General features: G+C 35.9%; 1 protein-coding gene across 2 annotated transcripts in view; it reads right to left on the bottom strand.

Moving 5' to 3' along the window:
• SSBP2 (single stranded DNA binding protein 2) overlaps positions 1 to 20,040 on the bottom strand; it is a 414,580-nt gene that overhangs the window by 283,433 nt on the left and 111,107 nt on the right. For both annotated transcript variants that reach the window (XM_027864166.1, XM_027864167.1), the window contains exon 2: positions 202 to 274. In XM_027864166.1, the coding sequence (XP_027719967.1) occupies positions 202 to 274 (73 nt within the window). The remainder of the gene's footprint in view (positions 1 to 201; positions 275 to 20,040) is intronic.

Raw genomic sequence — 20,040 nt, 5'->3', positions numbered from 1 at the left:
CTGAGTGAGTAGTCTGGGATTTTAAAAAATTGCTTACACAGATAATCCACAAAGTAAATACATGCCAATAACACAGTTCACTATATAACATGCAAGCGCAAATACACAAATAAATTATATAAAATTGCTTATTTTAAAACAGGCATTCATTTATTTATGCAATCTAGAAAAATTATAAGCCAAAAAAGATACAAAACATACCTCTGATAAAAATGTCTGAGCAGATTTCTGAGCTCCTACATGGAGCAGATATTCATATACATAGAGTGCTAACCTAGAAAATGAATAAAATATATTAACAATTGAGAAAGCTTTTTAAAATTCAAACGCAAAGAAGACATATTCTTTTTCCTTCTAAAATAATTTCATTATGAAATGCAAGAGAAACATCCTTTTCCATGCTTTATGGAGGCATTTATGTTTCCATTTTTCTCTATATTTGTGTGTGTGTGTGTGTGTGTGTGTGTACGTACACACACACAAGAAGCAGCTTTGAGTAGGGTCTAAAGAGTTGGCTTTGGAGACGAGAAGAAGAGGGTTCAAGTTTAGCTTCTGACATACACTAGCTGGGTGACCCTGAACCAGTCACAACCTCTGAGAGCACCAGGCAACTCTCCAAGCATGTAAGTTGCAGAGTAGGTACCAATCATAATCAGGAGTTTTCTTCCTAAAGAGGACAACTTTCCTACTAATAAAATCACACATATATTCACGTTTCTGAGTACATACATAAAAACATATGGATATGCAAATATACATGTTTCTATATGTATACACAAATAGATGTATCCATTATACATTCATATTTGTAATAAAAGATTCATATACATTCATGAATATTCAGAAACTTCTTACAATTAAGATAACATGTGAAGAAAAAAGGCAAAACTGTGCCTGTGAGCAAGAAAGGTCATGATCACAATTCAGGTTTGTTCTCTGTTAGCTCACTCCCTTTGTCCTAGCTTACACAGCATAATTTTATAATTATAAGTCTATGACCAATAATATGAATTCCCTTTCCTATATTCCAGGAAGTCTTCTTTATAAATCATTCATTTGCATATGAATGTGATTATTTCATGGAAACTTTCAAGCAACTTTATCTCCTCCAATTTTTTTCTGCCTGTTAATATAAACCTTAACTGTTTATATATGTGCATGCCAAAAATCTTATTTCTCACTAATATTATAACCATTTTTATATTTGTTCAGCAATCTTCCATCAGTCTCTAACTTTGACACTAACAGAAATTATTGAATTTTATGAGGCACATAAAAATATAACAAAAATAGTATTAAAAAGATCTAGAGATAGGAGACTTTCACTAAAGCATTCAGAATTTTAGTTTGAAAATTAAATATTATATATATACACACCTATATATACATATACCCCTAGATATATGATCTATATATGCATTCACACTCATATATAGATATATATACTCCATACCACATGCAAAGAATATCAATTATTCTGCCTATACACATACAATTCCCATTATCATGTGAACTCTTCATTTCTAAACTGCTCCATATGATTTAATTTCAGTTGAGCTGTTAACAGAATATTATTCAAAAACCCAAATTAGTCTGTGGCAGTATTTTTAATGATATCTTGGATTGATGCCCAGATAGCACACAACAGTTCAGTTTCTGCTACTCTGTATTTACCAATATTGAACCAGGTTTCTAGTAAACAATACATTGTAACAATTCAGTATAGTCGTACTATTTTTCCTGCCAAATGAATTTATTATTTTAAAGACGGATGACATTTCTGTCTGAAATACTCCACTTTTAAATGAGTTGTCGCACAAGTAGCAGAAAGAAAAGCTTTTCTCATTCCTCATCATCTATCTCCTTGTCATGAAGTGAGGTCTTCTACAGCTGATCTGCACACTGCTCTAACAAACATTCTGAGAGAGTCCATCTGTCTGATCAAGCAGCTCACTGCTGAAGAGTGGTCTGTCTGAGGACACTGATGACCACAGAGACAACCTCAAAACTGCTTCTCCTCCTAAATTTTTAAAACTAAACATAGTATTACCTGAATGGCACTTTCTTCTGGGAGCAAAGGCAGTATTTCTGAATTCTTTTTATTATAATAAGAGCTAATAACAGCTAACATTATACAGCACTTGAAGTTTTGCAGTGTCGTACAAATATTTTAAGTGCTATGATTATAACTATTTTACAGATGAGGAAACTAAGGCTGAAAGAATCTAAGTGGCTTGCCCTGTTTGAGGCAGCATTTTAATTGAGTCTTCCTGACTCCAAGTTACACTTTATCCACTGTGACACCTCACTGCCTTATAACAGACTCTTCCCTTCCACAATTCTCCACTTAAGAAACAAAAAGCATAATCTGAAATGAAATGCTGTAGGGTTTTTTCTTTTGTTCATTTGTTTAAAGCATCAGCCCCAATCCAGGCCCTGTGAATCTAAAATGAACATTTAGCACATGGATATGCTTCTCTAGATTTTCATCTATGTCTAAGGAGAAGGGCTGTATTATTATTACCACAAATTAATAACTCACATTTTTTAGTGCTTTAATGTTTACAAAGCACTTTCTTCATAATTGGAGATAAGAAATACAACTATTACAATGATTTAGTTGAGTCTGAGGCTGATTGTCTTGTTTGACATCATATACCAGCGGCTGTCATTGAAAGCCAAGTCTTCTGACCCCAAGTACTGGTGCTCTTTCTACTACACATCCCTGCTTCTTAACTTACGGAAGGCCAACAACTTTGACCCATCTTCATCCTGTGACTCTCCTGAAAGGCAACACAGTGCAGTACATGTACGGATGGTGCTGTGTCAGGAAGACCTGGGCATTGGAAAATGCTGCCTCAGACATAATATGTACACATTTCTATATGTATACACAAATGGCTGTATCTATGTATATATTTATGTTTGTAACAGTCTCATGCATATACGCAAATACTCAAAAACTGTTTGCAATACACTAGCAGACTAGTGGCCAAGTCTTTTCCTAATTCTACCTCTACAACACTGTTCATCAGCAGTCTCCTCTCCACTCACAGCAGAAACACCCTTGTTAAGGCAACCCCCCCATCACTTCTTCTAGGACTACTGTAATAGCCTCCTTATCCCTCTCCCTAACCCTCTCCAATTCATCTTCCATACAAGGGCCAAGAGAATATTCCGGACCACACTCAGGAAACTTCAGTAGCTCCCTAAACTCCTGTGACATTTCAAATCCTCTCAGGCTTATTATACATCACTCTCCTTTACCTATACAGACAGTGTCTATGCTGTTCCTCACTCAGGAGAGTCCATCTCTCATCCCCCAGGTTTTATACTGATGTCACTCATGCCTAGAAGACATACCTTCTTAACCTATGCCTCTCAGAACTTCCATAATCCCCTAGTTTCTTTCTTTCAAAGGCTAGTGCCTGCATCCGAAAGTTCTTTCACATTTATTTTGTATGTATACATATATTTATAAGTATGCATACTGTTTCTTTAAAAGCTCGGCTCAACCACCAAATGACAGAATGTAAGCATTTTAAGGGCAGGGATTATTTCATTTTTTTTCTCTGTATCTCTAGCACCTCGCACAATGCCTGGCACCATCACTTACTAAATGCTTAATGATTAAATAATATTCTATCTTCTCAATACCCAAGCCAACACTGGTTCTACATGTCAGAGGAAGTTTCTGCACAAAAAGGTCCTTCTCATAATAAAGATACAGCATAGGTTCCTCACCCAACCCCTCCCATCCTTAAGGGTTTCTTATTACCAAAAGTAGACAATCAGATAGAAGTCTTTCTAACCTCTTCGCTTTCACATTTTTTCTTGTATTTTCTTGTTTCTACCCTGAGATCTCAAAAGTAGCATTCTGGTAAATCATTGGCTAAAATAGGGTTTATTAGTGGCTCAATGGATAAAGTACTGGGCCTGGAGTCAAGAAGACTTGAATTGAAAACAGGCCTCAGATACTTATTAGCTGTGTGACCCTGAACAAGTCACTTGACCTCTTTTTGCCTTAATCCACTGGAGAAAGAAATAGCAAACCATTCCAGCATCTCTGCCAAGAAAACCCCCTGGACAATATGGTCAACAGGGTCATTAAGACTCAGAAGTGACTGCACAACAAAATCTTATATCCCTGGTTATTCATATTGCCATTATCAGACAATAGGAAATTATAACTTCATTAGAAAAATGTGAACATCTGAGTAAACATTACTAAGCCATCTAGTCTTTTTTCTTTCACTCCTCTTAAAACTAAAATTTCTTATATTTTACCAGAACGTCAAAATATTTATTCTTATTCTTATAATAGACATATTAATGTTATTTAATCCAAATATTTTTCATAATATTTCATTTAATAATTATTATTTTTTCCAACTCTAAACTAAACAAGTTTAACTTTTAATGTGCTGACATATAAAATTTCTTAAATTCTGGGATTGGGAGTGAGGAAACACATAAAATCTACAAATAATTCAATGCATCAACTTTAGCAAGCCTCAACTTCTCTAGCCTCAAATTCTTCTGTAGAATGAATCCAGAGATACCTACCTCTTTCTACTCTCAGAGATGTGAAAACTGATCAGATCACACCTGTAAAGTACTTGGAATTTCTTCGAAGAAAAGCATTAGAACATAAATATAATTTATTACAGTAAATTAAAAGTTATTCTATGCAAATAAAATTCCACAATTTTAGCCTCAACTTAATGAAGTAAATATGTTGATACTGAAGATAAGAAGGCAATTTTGTCAATTTCTAGTTCCTTTTAAACCAACTTTTCAGTTAGACCTTAAAAATATTAATTCATTTCCCTGCTAGAATCAGTGAAATTCATAGTATAACAACAGGGAGAAAACAAACCTTGATCTTTAAAAACAACTAGAACCAGAGAGAATCTGTTTATCAATGGCCAAACTGATAAAAGATGATTCACACCATTCACCTCCTATCAGAGAGGTGACAGACTTAAAATCCAGAATGAAATTATATATTTTTGGACAAGGCTAATGTGGAAATTTGTCTCCCTGAATCATCTGTGTTTTGTTGTATTTTTTTAACTTTTAAAAATTGTTCAGTGGAGGGGAGAGAAGATAAAAGATAACAAAAATAAGTATTTTTAAAGAGAAGGAAGCTACTAGGATTATGTACAAATTTAGAAGCTTCGTGATGTCATCCCCTCTACTAATATAATTGAAAGTTATTTGTATGGCTAATCAAACTTTAGGCTAAAAAACAGACTAAATAAGATTCATTTTGAAGGCTAATATCAGAAAGCTCGCTGAAACTAGATGAAACTTGTCTATATTTTTTGCATCCTCAGTTCACTATTACACTTCAATGATTTCCCTAATTCACCTTCAGTGCTCTGCCCCTAGATTGAGGTGTAGATATAGGGGGTGCACTCACAGCTTCATTAGTCATTCAAGTTATTTTTTATCTACATATCTTAGCCTCCTCCCTTGAAAAGAGACGACCTAGTCCAACCAGCTATATAAATGTCAAGTGGTATTATCATCATCAATATTAACATCAATGTAATCTGGCCTCATTATTTGTACATTCAGAGGTAGCTGGGGTCTGCTTAGCCTTGTCTATGCTGGTATCTTTGCAAAAGTCTGATCCTTTTGTCCTGCAACCACCTAGGGCCACTAAGAATCAACCTGTGGTTCTAGGTACATCCAAATTCTAGGAATTGTACATATGAGGCTTCATTCCTCAAGACTAGAACCAACAATGACATGGGTATATTTTTGTATGTTTACCAAAATCTAGTTTGCATACCATTTAAAAACCCTGTAATTAGGTAAACTAAATGAAGGATTCTCTGTTCCTCGAAATCTCAGACCAAACAGACCAAACATATTTCATTGGATCTTCTCAATAATCTTGTGAGGAAAATAGCAAAAATAATACTGTCTCTCTTTATAGATGAAGGGGGAAGGCTCAGAAAAAAGGAAACTGATACAGAGAAGTCCTTCATTTTATGAAAGCATTTCCTTCTAAACTCTCTTCCACCATCTAAGTGTAAAAAGATTTATTATAACTATATGTTTATGCTAATTAAAAAGGAAAACAGGAATATGTAAGTTCATTCCACAAAACAAACATCTCAGATTTATCTGTTTTTTATTAACTAAAGTTTAACAATAATAGATTTAATCTACTATTTTTGGAAAGCTACAAACATCTTACTTCATCAAATACATCGCTGTTTTACCCCTAAAGACAGAACAGACCCAACAGACCCAAATGCAAGACAGAATAATTTGATCCTAAGAACTTTGGGTTAGCATCGATATAAATCTATTTACGACAAAGTAATGGAGATTTTAAAAAAGTAAAGAAGAGGTGGTATCCATTTATTTGTGGGAAATTTGCTGCAAATATGTCCACCTTACGAAACAGGTGTATCAAGATCATTGAAGCATCTAATCTAATCTTTAAAAAAAAAGACCACTATGTCCAGGAGCTAATAAATCTGAGTTTCTAATCCCAGCACTTAATACCTACATTGAGACTGAGTAAAAAGATCACTGCACCTCCCTAACTCTCAATTTCAATAAAATGTACAAGTCAATTTAATGTACCTTTTAAAGCACCTTCTACGTATAAGTCCCTTAACTAGGCACTAGGTATATAAAGATAACATTGAAAAACAATCTTTGCTCTTGAGGAGTTTGCATTCTACTGGACTAGACTAGTTTGGATAACAATCTCACAAAGGTCATTCCAACACTAAAATCCCAGGATGCAATGATCTAAAAGCCATATCAAACATCGCACTGTATTAACAATAAGGTCGTGGCACATAAATAGTTCATGAGCATTAAAATTTTGCTTTCTTCACTTCAACCCCATTGGATTGAGTCTGCCACAATCCAACTTGACTCAATAAGAGGAAGGCATGACACACAGAAGGACACACAGAAGCAGAGTGGGCATAAGAAATGCTATCAAGATATGTTAAGACATAAGCAAAATGGCAGGATTTTTTCTTAACGGAAGATAGAATAAGACAGACCAACTATGTGGTGTGACAATCAGAAATGAGTTTATAGCTAAAAAAATTCACAGCATAACACTGCATTACCTTCAGCAAAAGGTTCTAACTCCAACCATTGCACAGTATGAATAAAGGATCACACAAGTCACAAGAACAAGCAGAAAGCAAACAGCAATAGTGGCTAAAGCCTAAACGAAGCTGACTGTGCATCTCAGAAGCTACAGGGCAATACCAGATTTAACCTTCTTGTTTAAGCTGCATTAAAACCCAGACTTTTGTCCCAGGATCTAATCTTTCATATTCAGCCAGAAACTTGTCAATTCTGACTCAGGAAATCTCTAAGATTACAAAAATTTCCCAAAGGCACTGATACTACTATAGAGAGACCAATGTGCTTTATACTAGTCAGAATGTAGCACAACAGATGACTGATTTTGTGGCTGGTAGTTATGTAAACATAAATGTAAATGTGCGTTGTATGTGCATACACACATGCATATATATACACATATATGTGAGTCTTCATTAGGCAAGTACATTTGCATATACATATACACACATACATACATATGTGTGTATGGTTTTCCAAAAGTCCTGGTGAAGTTTTAAGCAATTAAGGCTTTAAACTGTAAGACTCTGGGGACACTGTGTATATATACACTTATTTAGGTATATGTGTGTGAGTGTGTATGTATGCATGCATGCATGTATAATGTGTGTATATGTGTATACATACATGTGTAATAAAGGCAGTGATCTGAAAAAGGGATTTGAATTTTTTTCATCTTTTTGTTCTCCTTAACTTTATGTGTATGCCAAACAGAGATTTCAGAAGTGAGGGAAGCCTTGTTTCAGCATCCCTTATTCAGATCCTGGGGATTTGAGGAGGATGGAGGGAGAACCCTAAATAAGTTCATAGATTCAGACTCACACACACACACAAACTGTAGCAAGAGTTAAAAGGAATTTTCTAGCCCTAAGTCAAACAGTTGTCTGGGACCAAAGACATCAAATCCAAATCAGGAATAAAACAGTTAAATAATCAGTCTGGGATATTTTGCTGAGAGGGTATGACTGCTCCAAAGTCCTTGACTATATACTAAAAGAGGGCAACTAGGTGGCACAGTGATTAGAGCAAAGGGTCTGGAGTCAGGAAGACCTGAATTCAAATCTAGCCTAGGCACTTACTACTAGCAGTGTGACTCTGGGCAAGTCACTTATCCTGTTTGCCTCAATTCCTCATTTGTAAAATAAGCTAAAGAAGGATGGCAAACCACTCCAGTATCTCTGCCACGAAACCTCAAACGGGGTCACAAAGAATCAGACCCAACTGAAACAACTACACAACAATAACAATAACAGCCACCACTAAAGGAGCAATACCTCTCCCTCACCAGGAGAGATTTTCTAATCACTGAACCCAAGTAAATGGTAGCAGAGAACAAATGATCCTGAAGAAGGTAAATAGCTTGTCAGTGTTAGAGGCATGAGTTGCCCTGGCCACATGGGTTCCTAACACATTCCCCTTCTTACATGTTCCAAGGATACACATGCCCTCTGTGAGTGTTCCTTGATTACAAATGTTCTCTATATGTATGCCCTCCCCGACTCATGGCATGGTAGCCAATGGTAGTATATACCTCATGTGGACATGTGGGAATCTTTTCTTGTCACTTTATTTCTGGTGGTCAAACATTACTAAATCTATTGTTTTTAACGTGTCCTCTTGTTAGCTGAAAGCTTATACATATTGGCAGGGGGTTATGAGCTAGTTTGGAGAACGTGCTAATCACAGAGCACCTTGAACACAGGCTAGCTTTTCAAGGTGTCCCAGGGTGTCCCTTCAAAGTGAAGGCTCATCAGACCTATGGAAAAACTATGTGGTAACGGGACTGTGAAAATAGTCGGACTTTCAACTGTCAGCTTTTGCTACTAATGAGCAGTAGAGATAAAAGACTGGCAGAAAGGAGGATGATTGAGGCAAAACAGTTGGATAGAAGCTGTCAGACCTATAGTGAGGGGACATAAACCTAAGGCTATAGCTCGATTATTGAGAAAAAGTAAAGGAGAGCCACTGGTCAGACTGGCAAGACCGATGGACTTCCTAAGATTCAAAGAATAAGAAACTTCAGACTCCTGAGGTTCCACAAATCTTAGTTGGGGTTTTCCCAAGTAAGGAAAAGGAGGAAACCTGGTTTTTGGAAAGGCCCAGGAATTACCAGTCCATATAATGGCAGTGGCCAGAGAACTGGAATCTACCATAGGATTAAAAATTAGGAGGACATTGGAGAGAAAAGGTAGGAATCTGGATAAGGGAAGTCAGCTAACATACATGGCACACAGCATATAGAGTACTGGACCTGGAGTCAAGAAGACCTGAGTTCAAATTTTAACTCAGACACTGACTAGTTGTGTAACCCTGGGCAAGTCACTTCATCTCTCTCTGTCTCACTTTCCTCATTTGTAAAATGGGGATAATAAGAGAGCCTACCTCCCAGCATTACTATGAGAATAATGAAATTATATTCATAAAGTACTTTGCAAATCTTAAATTGTTAAAGAAATGCTACTACTATTGTTATTATTCCAGCTTGGAAAAGCAAGGGGATCTATCTTTCCTTTTCTCCCTTTCTTCCCATAAATCCTTTTTGCTTTGCTTTCTCTCTCTTCTTTTCTTCTTTCCTTCTTTTAGCTAAATATTCTTTTATCTCTTCACTTTTGCTTTTTCTTCTACTTCCCCTTTCTTTCCTCCTTGCTCATCATCCATTCTCCTGTCATTTTTTTTATTCCTCTGTCCCCTCTTCCCTTCCCTTATCATGTCTTGGCCTGTACTCCACAAAGAGTAAGCTGAAATATGGTCCTAACACCCTTATCATATATTAATCCTTTCATTCAATTCAACAAGTAACTTATTGAATGCCTACAATATAGACAGCACTGTGTTAGGACACAAAAAGTGTAATTCAATAACATTCCCTCCCCCTTCTCAAGGAGTTTATAATCTAGTTAGGGAAAAAAAAGAGACCTTTTTTTTTTCAGAACACAAAAGAAAACAGGACATATCTAACCAAATCTCAATGGAATGAGGAGGAAATAAATGCTATAAGTAGGACTGAAGCTAACATTTTTCACACCTGAGGCAAGCTTCATAAAACAGGATAAGGGTAAGCAGCATGAAAAACTTCCACAAATTAACTTTAAAAGAGAAATTCTGCTGCAGAACTAGAGGACACATTGAGACCACTGACCTGTTGGAGAGAAAAAAGTAGGGAAGAGTTCATCTGAAGTGTGGCAACCTGGGAGCAAAGTGTGAGCCATCTGGAAACTTTCAGTTTTAACTAATTCTTTTTGCTAACTAGGTGCTAAGATCAGTTGTTCCCTTGCTGTTAAAGGAATACAAGCACTGTTAGCACCATCTAGAGTTCCAGGAACTGAGAAAAAGGCCTGGTCATCCTGTCCTAATAAGAGTGATGATTGTAAGTAATTAATGAGACCTTGAATAATCAGAGATTTCAGAAAGAGGGAATGCTTAAGTTGGATCATAAAGGATGAATACAATTTGAATAAGCAATTTGAAGGGGAGAATAAGAATTCTAGGCAGGCTCATGTAATAACATGAGCCAGTGCTACAGAGAGAGAAAGGAATGGGGTCTATTTGAGGGAAATTCAAGAGATCAGAGTAGCAGGTTTGTCACCAGGGAATGACCAAATAAAAGGTTGAATGGGTATGTATGACATTGAGTCTCAAGCAGAAGAATGTAGACTTTATCTCACAGGCTCTGTGGAGCTATGAAGATTTCTGAGTGCTACTTCAGGTAGATGAGTCTAGAGGCTGAATGTATCATTGGATGAATTGGAGGGGGGCAGAGACTGGAAGCAGGAAAGCCAATTAGGAAGCTAATCTGCTTTTAAGATATCTACATACACCACCAGCAGTATCATAAGCAGGGTTATCTCTGTTATTAACAATAGTAATCAGGGAAAATAACCTAAACATCTAGAGGTCAAGTACTCTAGGAGAAGAAACTTCCAGTTTAAATTAGGACACCAAAAAGGGGGGCGGGGGAGAATTCTACAATATTGAAACTGTCATTGAAACCTGAATGTGTAATGGAGAGATCACCCAATGACAGTCTAATCTTAGAGTACGTATAATATATCCTCTGCCTGCTACTAATCTATGTAGCTGCTTGGTGAACCTATATCTAGAAATTGGTAATGGGATAGATATTCTCTGACTGTTTCCTATAGGCTTACTACATCTTAACCAAAAGCCTTTTAATTGGCTGCTGAGCCAGAGCCGAGTGTGTGCATTTAGAAAGTGTACATTCAAAAGGCTTGAACTATGCTCCTTTTCTCCTTTCCCTGATAACTTTGTAGGAGGAAAAAGAGGTAGTCCTGCAACTGGAAGGAGAGGTGGTGGAGAAAGCTCTCAGGCTTTCTGCTACTGGCTGCCTTATCTCCCCACCAAGAAACCCCTCATGTGGCTACGACTGCAGAGTGCAGCTGTTACTTTTGTCTCTGTATAGTATTATTTCTTGATCTTAGGTGAATGAATATCAGGGATAGAACATAACCTTGAGAACTTCAAAAAGTTGGAAGAATCACCAAAAGTCCCCTCAGTACAGGCTGAGGTAGCAACAGTAGCCAAGTCCAGTGTGGAGTCTGTCCAGAGGAACAACCTGTTTGAGCCAGCCCAAGCAGTGACATGATCTGGCAGCCAAGACACTGTCTCTTCCAAGCAACATGTGAACTTAGTGAGAAGAGAAAAGAACTTAACAGGACCTGAAGTACACCTCCACCATACAACCCATCCATCCCCCTACAATGGGGTTGGGGGCCTTATTTTACAACAACCACTTTGAGCGCATTCTCCCCGGGGACTTAATACATGTGTAGAGGAGAGAGTGGGGTCTTGGACTAGGGAAGACATTTATACTCTGGCCCTTGTTATATATTCTCAATAAATATTCCTTTGTAAAAGTAAATCAATATTAAGAAGTTGGTTGATATTGGGAATATGTTAACTGGTCAACTGCTATCAGGGGCATGCTGGTCAGGGACTCATGAGTTGCAGTACTAGAAAAATTCCAAATTCCTAAAGGTTACCCCTAAAACCCTAGAAAAGAAATGCCATTATCAGATTTGACCTATTAGTGTGAATGTGAGTTGGGAGAGTGAGCCCAGAACTCAGACTACAAATTTAATAAAACAAACAAACAAAAAAAAGTAACTGAACAGTGGTAGCAAAAACAATTGAATTACATTGTCTCACAATATTAAGTACATGTTGGACCAGCAGTTTTGAACCTTGAGCTTAGGAAGATAAACAATTATAGAACTGAAAGTTTTGTTGAGCAGTTTCTCATTATGATTTTCCCATAGAACTGTTCCAATCATTCTACCCATCATGCCAGTAGTATTTTATAGTAAGGATGACAAGGTTGTTTTAAAAAAATGTAAGCAGTTTTGTAGATATCAAAAAAGATAACCTTTAATATGGAACAGGATAATTTCTGTTCTACATGCAGGTATGAAAGGACCCAAGTTGAAAAGGGATACTGTTCTATTCTGCTATTATCTTCATGTTAGTAAGGTTACTGGCATTGAGGGCTTGTTATTTAAGAGGGAACAAATAGTTCCTCACAAGGGCCCTAGGGAACTTGAACCTTTCAAAGAGGGTATTCATAATTTCCATCAGAATAGAATCCCAGTATTCCTGCTACATTTATTTGCCAGGAAATGACACAGTATTGTTTTTAATAAATCATAGAACAGGATTCTTCAATCCTTACAGCATCTCTCTGGCAGAGGAGGTGAATCTTAGCTGTGGACACAGGGTAAGTGTCAGCTACTGTATGAGAAGCAACATCTAAGGTTGTAAAAATGCAATCTGACTCTTCATTTTTTTCTGCAAAGAATGATCAATGCTTTACAAATTAAGTAATGTAGGATTTTAGGTTATTCTGGAGGCCATCTTGTTCAACTAGATGGTTAATGACCCATTATCGATTACTGAGGGCATACAACACAATAGACTTAAGTTTTATTGCTCTAACTTAACAGAAGCTTAGGCCAGACAACTTCAAGAAGGGCTAATTAGCTTTAATGGTGACTACTGCTTTAATTCACACATTACACTGTGTTTGGTGACAGTAACTTACAATCACCATATTTTAAAAGTGTGTGTAAAATCATAGAATTTGAGTTTGAAGTGACTTCAGGGGCCAAGTAAGCATTCATTCATTCAAAAAGAATTTGTTAAAGTGCCTACTATGTGCTAAGGTTCTCAGTCTATCAGATTATTTTGTGCATACAGTGAGTACTTAGTATTTTAATAATGAATGAATTTAAAACTATAAAAAAGTCTTCACACTTTAAAAAGTAGATGAAAGAAATTTTACAATTGAAATTATGGAGTATGTAATTTGTTCTAGTTTTCAAGCTATTACCAATCACAGATATTCTACAAATTTAACTCAATAATCCTACAGAACTGTTCTTCTACTCTATCTCTCAGTACTTTCTGAGAGAATATCAGAAAAAGGATAACTATCTTTATCTTGTCCATCAGGTCACCATCTACTCAAAATAATAAGCCTTAGAAGAGAAATAAAAAATAGAAACCAAAAAGCAGGACAGGGAGATTTATGATAGCTAAAAGTCAACCTAAATTGAAGAAGCCAATTGTCTCCAACTACAGAACTTATAACCATTTATGAAAAAAATATAGATACGAAATTATGTAATACTTATTCAAATAGAACTCTTTTACCCATTCAAGATTATCCCTTAATTACATAACTATTCCTCACATACTAATTCTGTAGGATGTAAAATTCTGCACAGCTAGAATACACCAAAAAACGACAACAGTATTTTGAAGGATCTATTGTTTAATTCATGAACACCCCTTCACCAATGCAGATTGCAATTCCCGACCCTAAACCTTCCAGAGGTACTCTACCACTGGAAGGCATTGGCACTGGAGGCTTTCCTCTAGTTTTGTTTTTGACTGTCAAAGCCCAAGCTTCCTCATAAGAGAGTTCTTATGCCATCACTTATAACATATCTACTTTCAATTGATCCACATTTCTAATAAGTTAAGTTTTCTGTTATCCAGACCCAAACAGAAGGATCACAACCATAGTAGTAGGGAAGGGAAAGGATCAAGAAATGGCAGGTTCTTCTCTATATGGCTTTTGGCAAGTCACAACCTCTGTGAGCTGGAGTTTCCTCTTCAGTAAAACCCTGTCATCCGAAGAGGTTGGATCAGATGATCTTGATTTGTCAGTTAATCTCTCTAGTACTCCGCATCCAAATCCACAAAGTGAGAGCATTGGACAAGATGGCCTCTGTTGCTGTTCAGTCATTTCAGTAGTATCTAACTCTTCATGACCCCATTTTCTGTGGTACTTTCCAAATCTAGATGTGATCCTATGGTTATCAAAGTCTCCCAACTCTTAAGTCTTATGACCAATAAAAAGCATCAAATTTTCTATGGAATCAACAAGCACAGTAGCCTAGGGCCAATTAGTTGAGAGCCAGCACCACAGCAACTTGCAAACCTCAATAACTCCAATGCTACCTAAGGGTATTACTACGTTATATATTATCATATATAATATATTATTATTATGTTAATCATACTTAAGTTAATAGTATGTGTGGTTATATATAACATAATATATATCACCTAAAGATATAACAATTAAGGTTGGCAATGATGACTCAGGGTCATCAAGAAAATGTCACATTATATGCACTTATAATCTACTTAAGAAGGCAGAGAAATCAGCAATTTTAAGAATATTTTCAAGGCAAGCTGTTAAATGAAAAGGTTTTGTATTTAAAGGAAAAAACCCTCAGTGGTCAGCAAAGGTGCAACTAAGTTTGGAATAGAAGTGAACAATGGGGACAAACATTTAGCCTACTTATGTAAAGCAAACCTTGCAAATCCATCTAATCACAATTTAGCAGATATCAGTGTGTTAGTTACATCTGCTAATTTGCTAAAAGTAGATCTACTAGTCCTTCTACTTGGGATCTTTTATAGCAGTCAGGTTATGTTATTACAGGCAAAAGATAAAACTTTATTTCCTTAAAAATGTAAATTGGACTTTCTACTAATTCAAGTCTAGTTTCCTCCTAATTATTCTAAATTAATGATGTTTCATTAATCTTTAAAGTACGATATTAGTTCAAACTATTTTAAAATTCATTACAGATTTAGGTATATTCACTCAACAAGAATTTATTGTGTAACTCCCATGAAACCAACATTTAAATTTTAATATCTGAACAACAAAATTATCTAATGATTAAATATAATTACCTTAAATTGACCTTACCGCAAATTACACTTGGACAAAGGAAGAACCATGAATTTAACATTTATCTATAATGTTTGCCAGCAGGTGGCATCTATCATAACTGCTACTAACATAAACTAAGGTTTAACATTTTAAAATAGTATTATTTTGCCCAATGGAAACACTCTCACTGAAATTGCATTTTTCCTGGCAGAGACATTGGTGCTTTTATTTATAAGGTTATAAACTCTTTCACTTTACTTTAGAAATCATCCATCTGCTGAATTTTGATTTAAATATTAATTCTTTCCTTCACTTGAAAAATGTAACTGGCATCAGAAGGATTTGCATTTGAATTGTGATGTGTCAACCTGGATAAGTCCCCTAACTTCACAAAGCTGTATAAGTAAAATGGAGATGATAATAGAACTTAACTCACAGGATTGGTTGTGAGGATCAAATGCTATAATATTAAAGCACTTGGTAAATCTCACAACATTAAATGAGTGTTTTTATTATTGCATGCTGTTTCCTCACTTCTACTTCTTTTAATTTTAAGTTTCCTTCAAAGCTCAGATGAGTAAACCCCTGAACGAGGGGGGCCCTTCGCGAAGTATATGTCCCCCTCAACTTACCTTTTATCTATTTTGTACATATTGTTATGGGTACCTGTTTTTTCTCACTAGAATATAAGCTTCTTGAGGGCAGAGACTGCTTCACTTATGTCTTTGTATTCCTAGTTCATAGCAAAGTACTTGGCACATAATAGCCATTTAATAAATATTAATTGATCTAAAACTGTTTCAATTACAAGTGGTCGTTAACCCAAATTAATGAAGAGCTTTTATGATATAAACAGAAGACCAAGGACATCACCTCAAATCAGAAAGGACTCCTAGGGGATGCAAATTAAATGGTCAACCACATCTGTTCATTGTCACATTGAAAAAGAAGAAAGGAAACAAAAGGCAGGACCCGTAATCAAAGTTAAAAGGGGGTTATGGTCACTGTAAAAAAGATTATCTACTCATAAATAATTAAGAAACACCTTCCATCTGAAGTGTTTCCTAAGATACATGCTAGAAACTGGACTTAAATCATTATTTATTTTACTGAGCTCCTATAATTATTCTCCTCTTTTGTGAAATCTTGACTCCACCACATACCCTACATGATGAAAAATATTTTAAGGAATTCCACAAAGAATGAGCACTTTATAGATACTTCTGTAAAACATAAACTTCTCTATCAAAGCTCAGTAAAATATAAAGTGTGCCCAATTTTAACAAAATCTGAAACTCAAAAACCTAAACTTACAAATAAGATGAATTCAGATCTGTTCACTTAATAGAGGGATTCATTTAAAAAAATTTATTTTGTATTGTGTCCTGTCACGGTGCAATAAAACGTGGTTTGACTATCACACAACTCTTCAAAAACACATTTATAACATAATGAAGAATATGTGTTTATACAGTCTCCCTCAATAGCTGTTTATGGATAGCATTTAATTATTACTCAGTATTTTTGAGTTGTATGCAGTTAAACAAACATAAATATTATTAGGTAGGTGGAGATAATTTTTAGTTACTTCCAACTTGAGCTTCAAACTGAAATGCTCATTTTACTTGTACAAATTACAGCTGCCAATTTCCCCATAACTTCCTAATTCTATTTTTTAATTTTTTGACCGTTGCCTAATAGGTATCCAGCTTTTTCTAGCTACCACTTCAGTTGCCAAATGACAAACAAGTGTTTTTGAGTACCCACTTCCAACTACACTTAGCAGGAAGGCTACAATCCCCTCTTTTGTGAAATCTTGACTCCACCACATGCTTTTGTTTACCTGCAGACAGAATGACTACAATTCCTCTTACCTCCAGTTAACAGGAAAAAATCCTGAGCAGCTTCACCAGAGGGATATAAAATGCCTTGTGATGGAATGAGCTAGGAGGAGGTCATTCTGCTGTTGTTCTAAAGTCTGCACTGGCCACCATGCTTTTACAGAGTGCAATTTAAACGGTTCCCTTGAATCTATAAATCTTATGTGGTTTGGGTTCTCATTATCTTCCAGATGGTCTCTTTCCTACAGATCCACAACAAATGAAAATCAATTAGATCACCTTATTAGCTGTTGCCAGATTTTTCACTCCAGGAAAATGCCTTCAAAGGATTTCCTACCTATATTAATTTGATAAATTAATCTGCTAAAACACAAGATTTATATTTTAAAGCTACTACATAAAGATGGTAACAGTGTTGGCCCCAGGCAAAATCATGAACTATGGGGAAATTATTTTTAGTGTATCCCTCCCAATCATTGTATATTTCCTCCCCGTTTTTCTTCTTCACTGCTTCTTTGCTGCTTATGTCCAGGGCCCTGACATCCAAGGCAGCATCACCCTTATCCCCTAGTCCCCCAGGACTGACTTTAGGCTCTTGAACTTTCTTCATATCATCCCAATCCATCACGAAAAATCAAAAAAAAAAAAAATCCAAGACCACTTTGGGTATCCTATACCTAACTCTCGTAAGACTTTGATAAAGTGACTCATTAAGGAAATTACTAAAATTTTAATACGTTACTATGATTAATAAATTATCCCTTTCTGATAAAAATATTTTATAAGAGTATTGAATGCCTTAGCCCAGGAAACTTAGGAATTTGGGAACTTAAAGAAATCATGACAAGTCAACAAAACAGATTTAAAGAAGGACAATTTGGTACTCCTTCAAGTCATAACATATAGGCAGATGCTCATTTCATTAACACATAGGTCTGGTCCTGGATAATGGGTCTCAACTACTATATGTTTTTAAGATATTGTTATATTAACTATGTTTATTATTAGCAGTTTTATTACATGTAGTATATTTAAGTATAAATAAATCCCATGGTTTTCTGAATGTAGGGTAAATTTTTTTTAATTCAATAAGCAATTAACTTTTGAAGGCCTAGTATCTTTGTCCTTTTTGATAATCTTAGCATTGTATCATTTTATTTTTTCTACGAAAGCAAAGTATTCAATTCTCCAGAGTAATATTGTTAGTGCTACAGTCCAGGAAGAGAACTCATGGATACATTTGTGACATTAATATTTCCTGAATCCATCTATTCATAGTTTTTCTCTGTGTCTTTTTCTCTCTGTCTCTCTCTCTCCTTTTGTCCCAGTGATAACTCTGTTTTTACTAAGCTTTTCAGGGTACAAAGCTACTTACGACTGTGAGAAATTAATCCATGTAATTGTCCTTAGCTTCTGTTGCAGACACTGCTGTCTGCTGTTCTGGTGATGCTACTAGGATATGGATAGAAATTTCAAATCCTCTGAATTTTCCAAGTTCACAAGGTCCTATTCTAGCCAAATTGGGGAAGAAGATACATATGTTCACCTCTCAACATCCCCAATTAATTCCCTCTCAGGAGCTTAGTTAAACCTCTCTTGCCTCTAGGCAACCAGACCTTGAATGATCAGTTCCAAGCTACCTTACTATTCTCTTTTAAACCCACAAGATATAATTGAGCATCCTCAGTCAATCCCGATATACTTCCTGTGAAATTAGTTCATTTCATCCAATGGCTTTCACTTCTTTCAAACTAATCAAGAATTTTTCCTAACCAGTCTAATGCCCTTGATTCACTGAATCAAAAGCAGCATCGAGGCCTTATTCATACCTAGCTGATACATTAGATTGACTAAGTCAATCACTCTAGGTACTCTCTAATGATTAAAATAAGGGTAATGGAACACCCACACCTCTTACATTAGGAAACTCACTATGCCCTCCCTTACTCCCAGATAGCCCATTTCAGTTTCTGAATACCTCTAATCATTAAAAATTTCTGTACCCTAACAAAATCTGCCTGCCTTCAACTTATACTGATTCTTTGCTTACCTGAACAAAACAAATACAATAACTTTTCCTCATAGTGGTCCTTCAAATACTTGAAGGACAGTGCTCATTATCTACCCCACTTCCCCTTAGACCTCTTATCAGGCTTTAATATCACTAATTCCATCAATTACGAGTCTTTTCATCATCTTGGTCATCCTCTTTTGGAAGCCTCCATATCTGGAATGCACTTCTGTTGAAATGAACACAATATTACAGATGTGCTCAGACCAAGGCAGAGTGTAATAGGACTATAATCTTCCTTGTTCTAGACTCTATGCTTCTCTTTATAAAGCCTGGGATCCAATTAGTTTGCGTTTGTTTTTTTTTTTTAACATGACTCATCACATCTGATGGCAGATTCAGAATAAATTTACAAGGGGCATCAATCATTCACCCTAAATATTAGAAGAAAAGAAAGAAAAGAAAAATTTCTTATCAATGTCCTTTTTCTATCAACTTCAAAAATTTTTTCAAAAGAAGAGATAACAACAAAGAGACAACAGGAAGACATTTCCCTCCTTTTGTTTTTTGGGTAGTGGGAGCTGAGAGAAGAGAGGCAAGAAGACAACACAAATCTGATACCACCAAGGCAATATATAATTTAGCTATCATTGAGCTAGAAATGTGGTCTAATGCTCATCAAGGGCTGGATGTTAAGTCAGGGGACCAGAGTCTGAGTCCTGGTTCTGTTACTTCCAGCTTGTCTGACTTTGGATACGTCACTTAACCTCAGACCTCCAGTTTACACATAAATGAAATGAGGATAGTAAACTACACACTGTTATAATCCCTTCCAACTCCAAATATATGGT

This window comes from Vombatus ursinus, unplaced genomic scaffold (genome assembly GCF_900497805.2).
Source record: "Vombatus ursinus unplaced genomic scaffold, bare-nosed wombat genome assembly UNPS02014774.1, whole genome shotgun sequence".
NCBI classification, from domain to species: domain Eukaryota; kingdom Metazoa; phylum Chordata; class Mammalia; order Diprotodontia; family Vombatidae; genus Vombatus; species Vombatus ursinus.
This window is presented reverse-complemented; position numbering and strand designations above follow the sequence as displayed.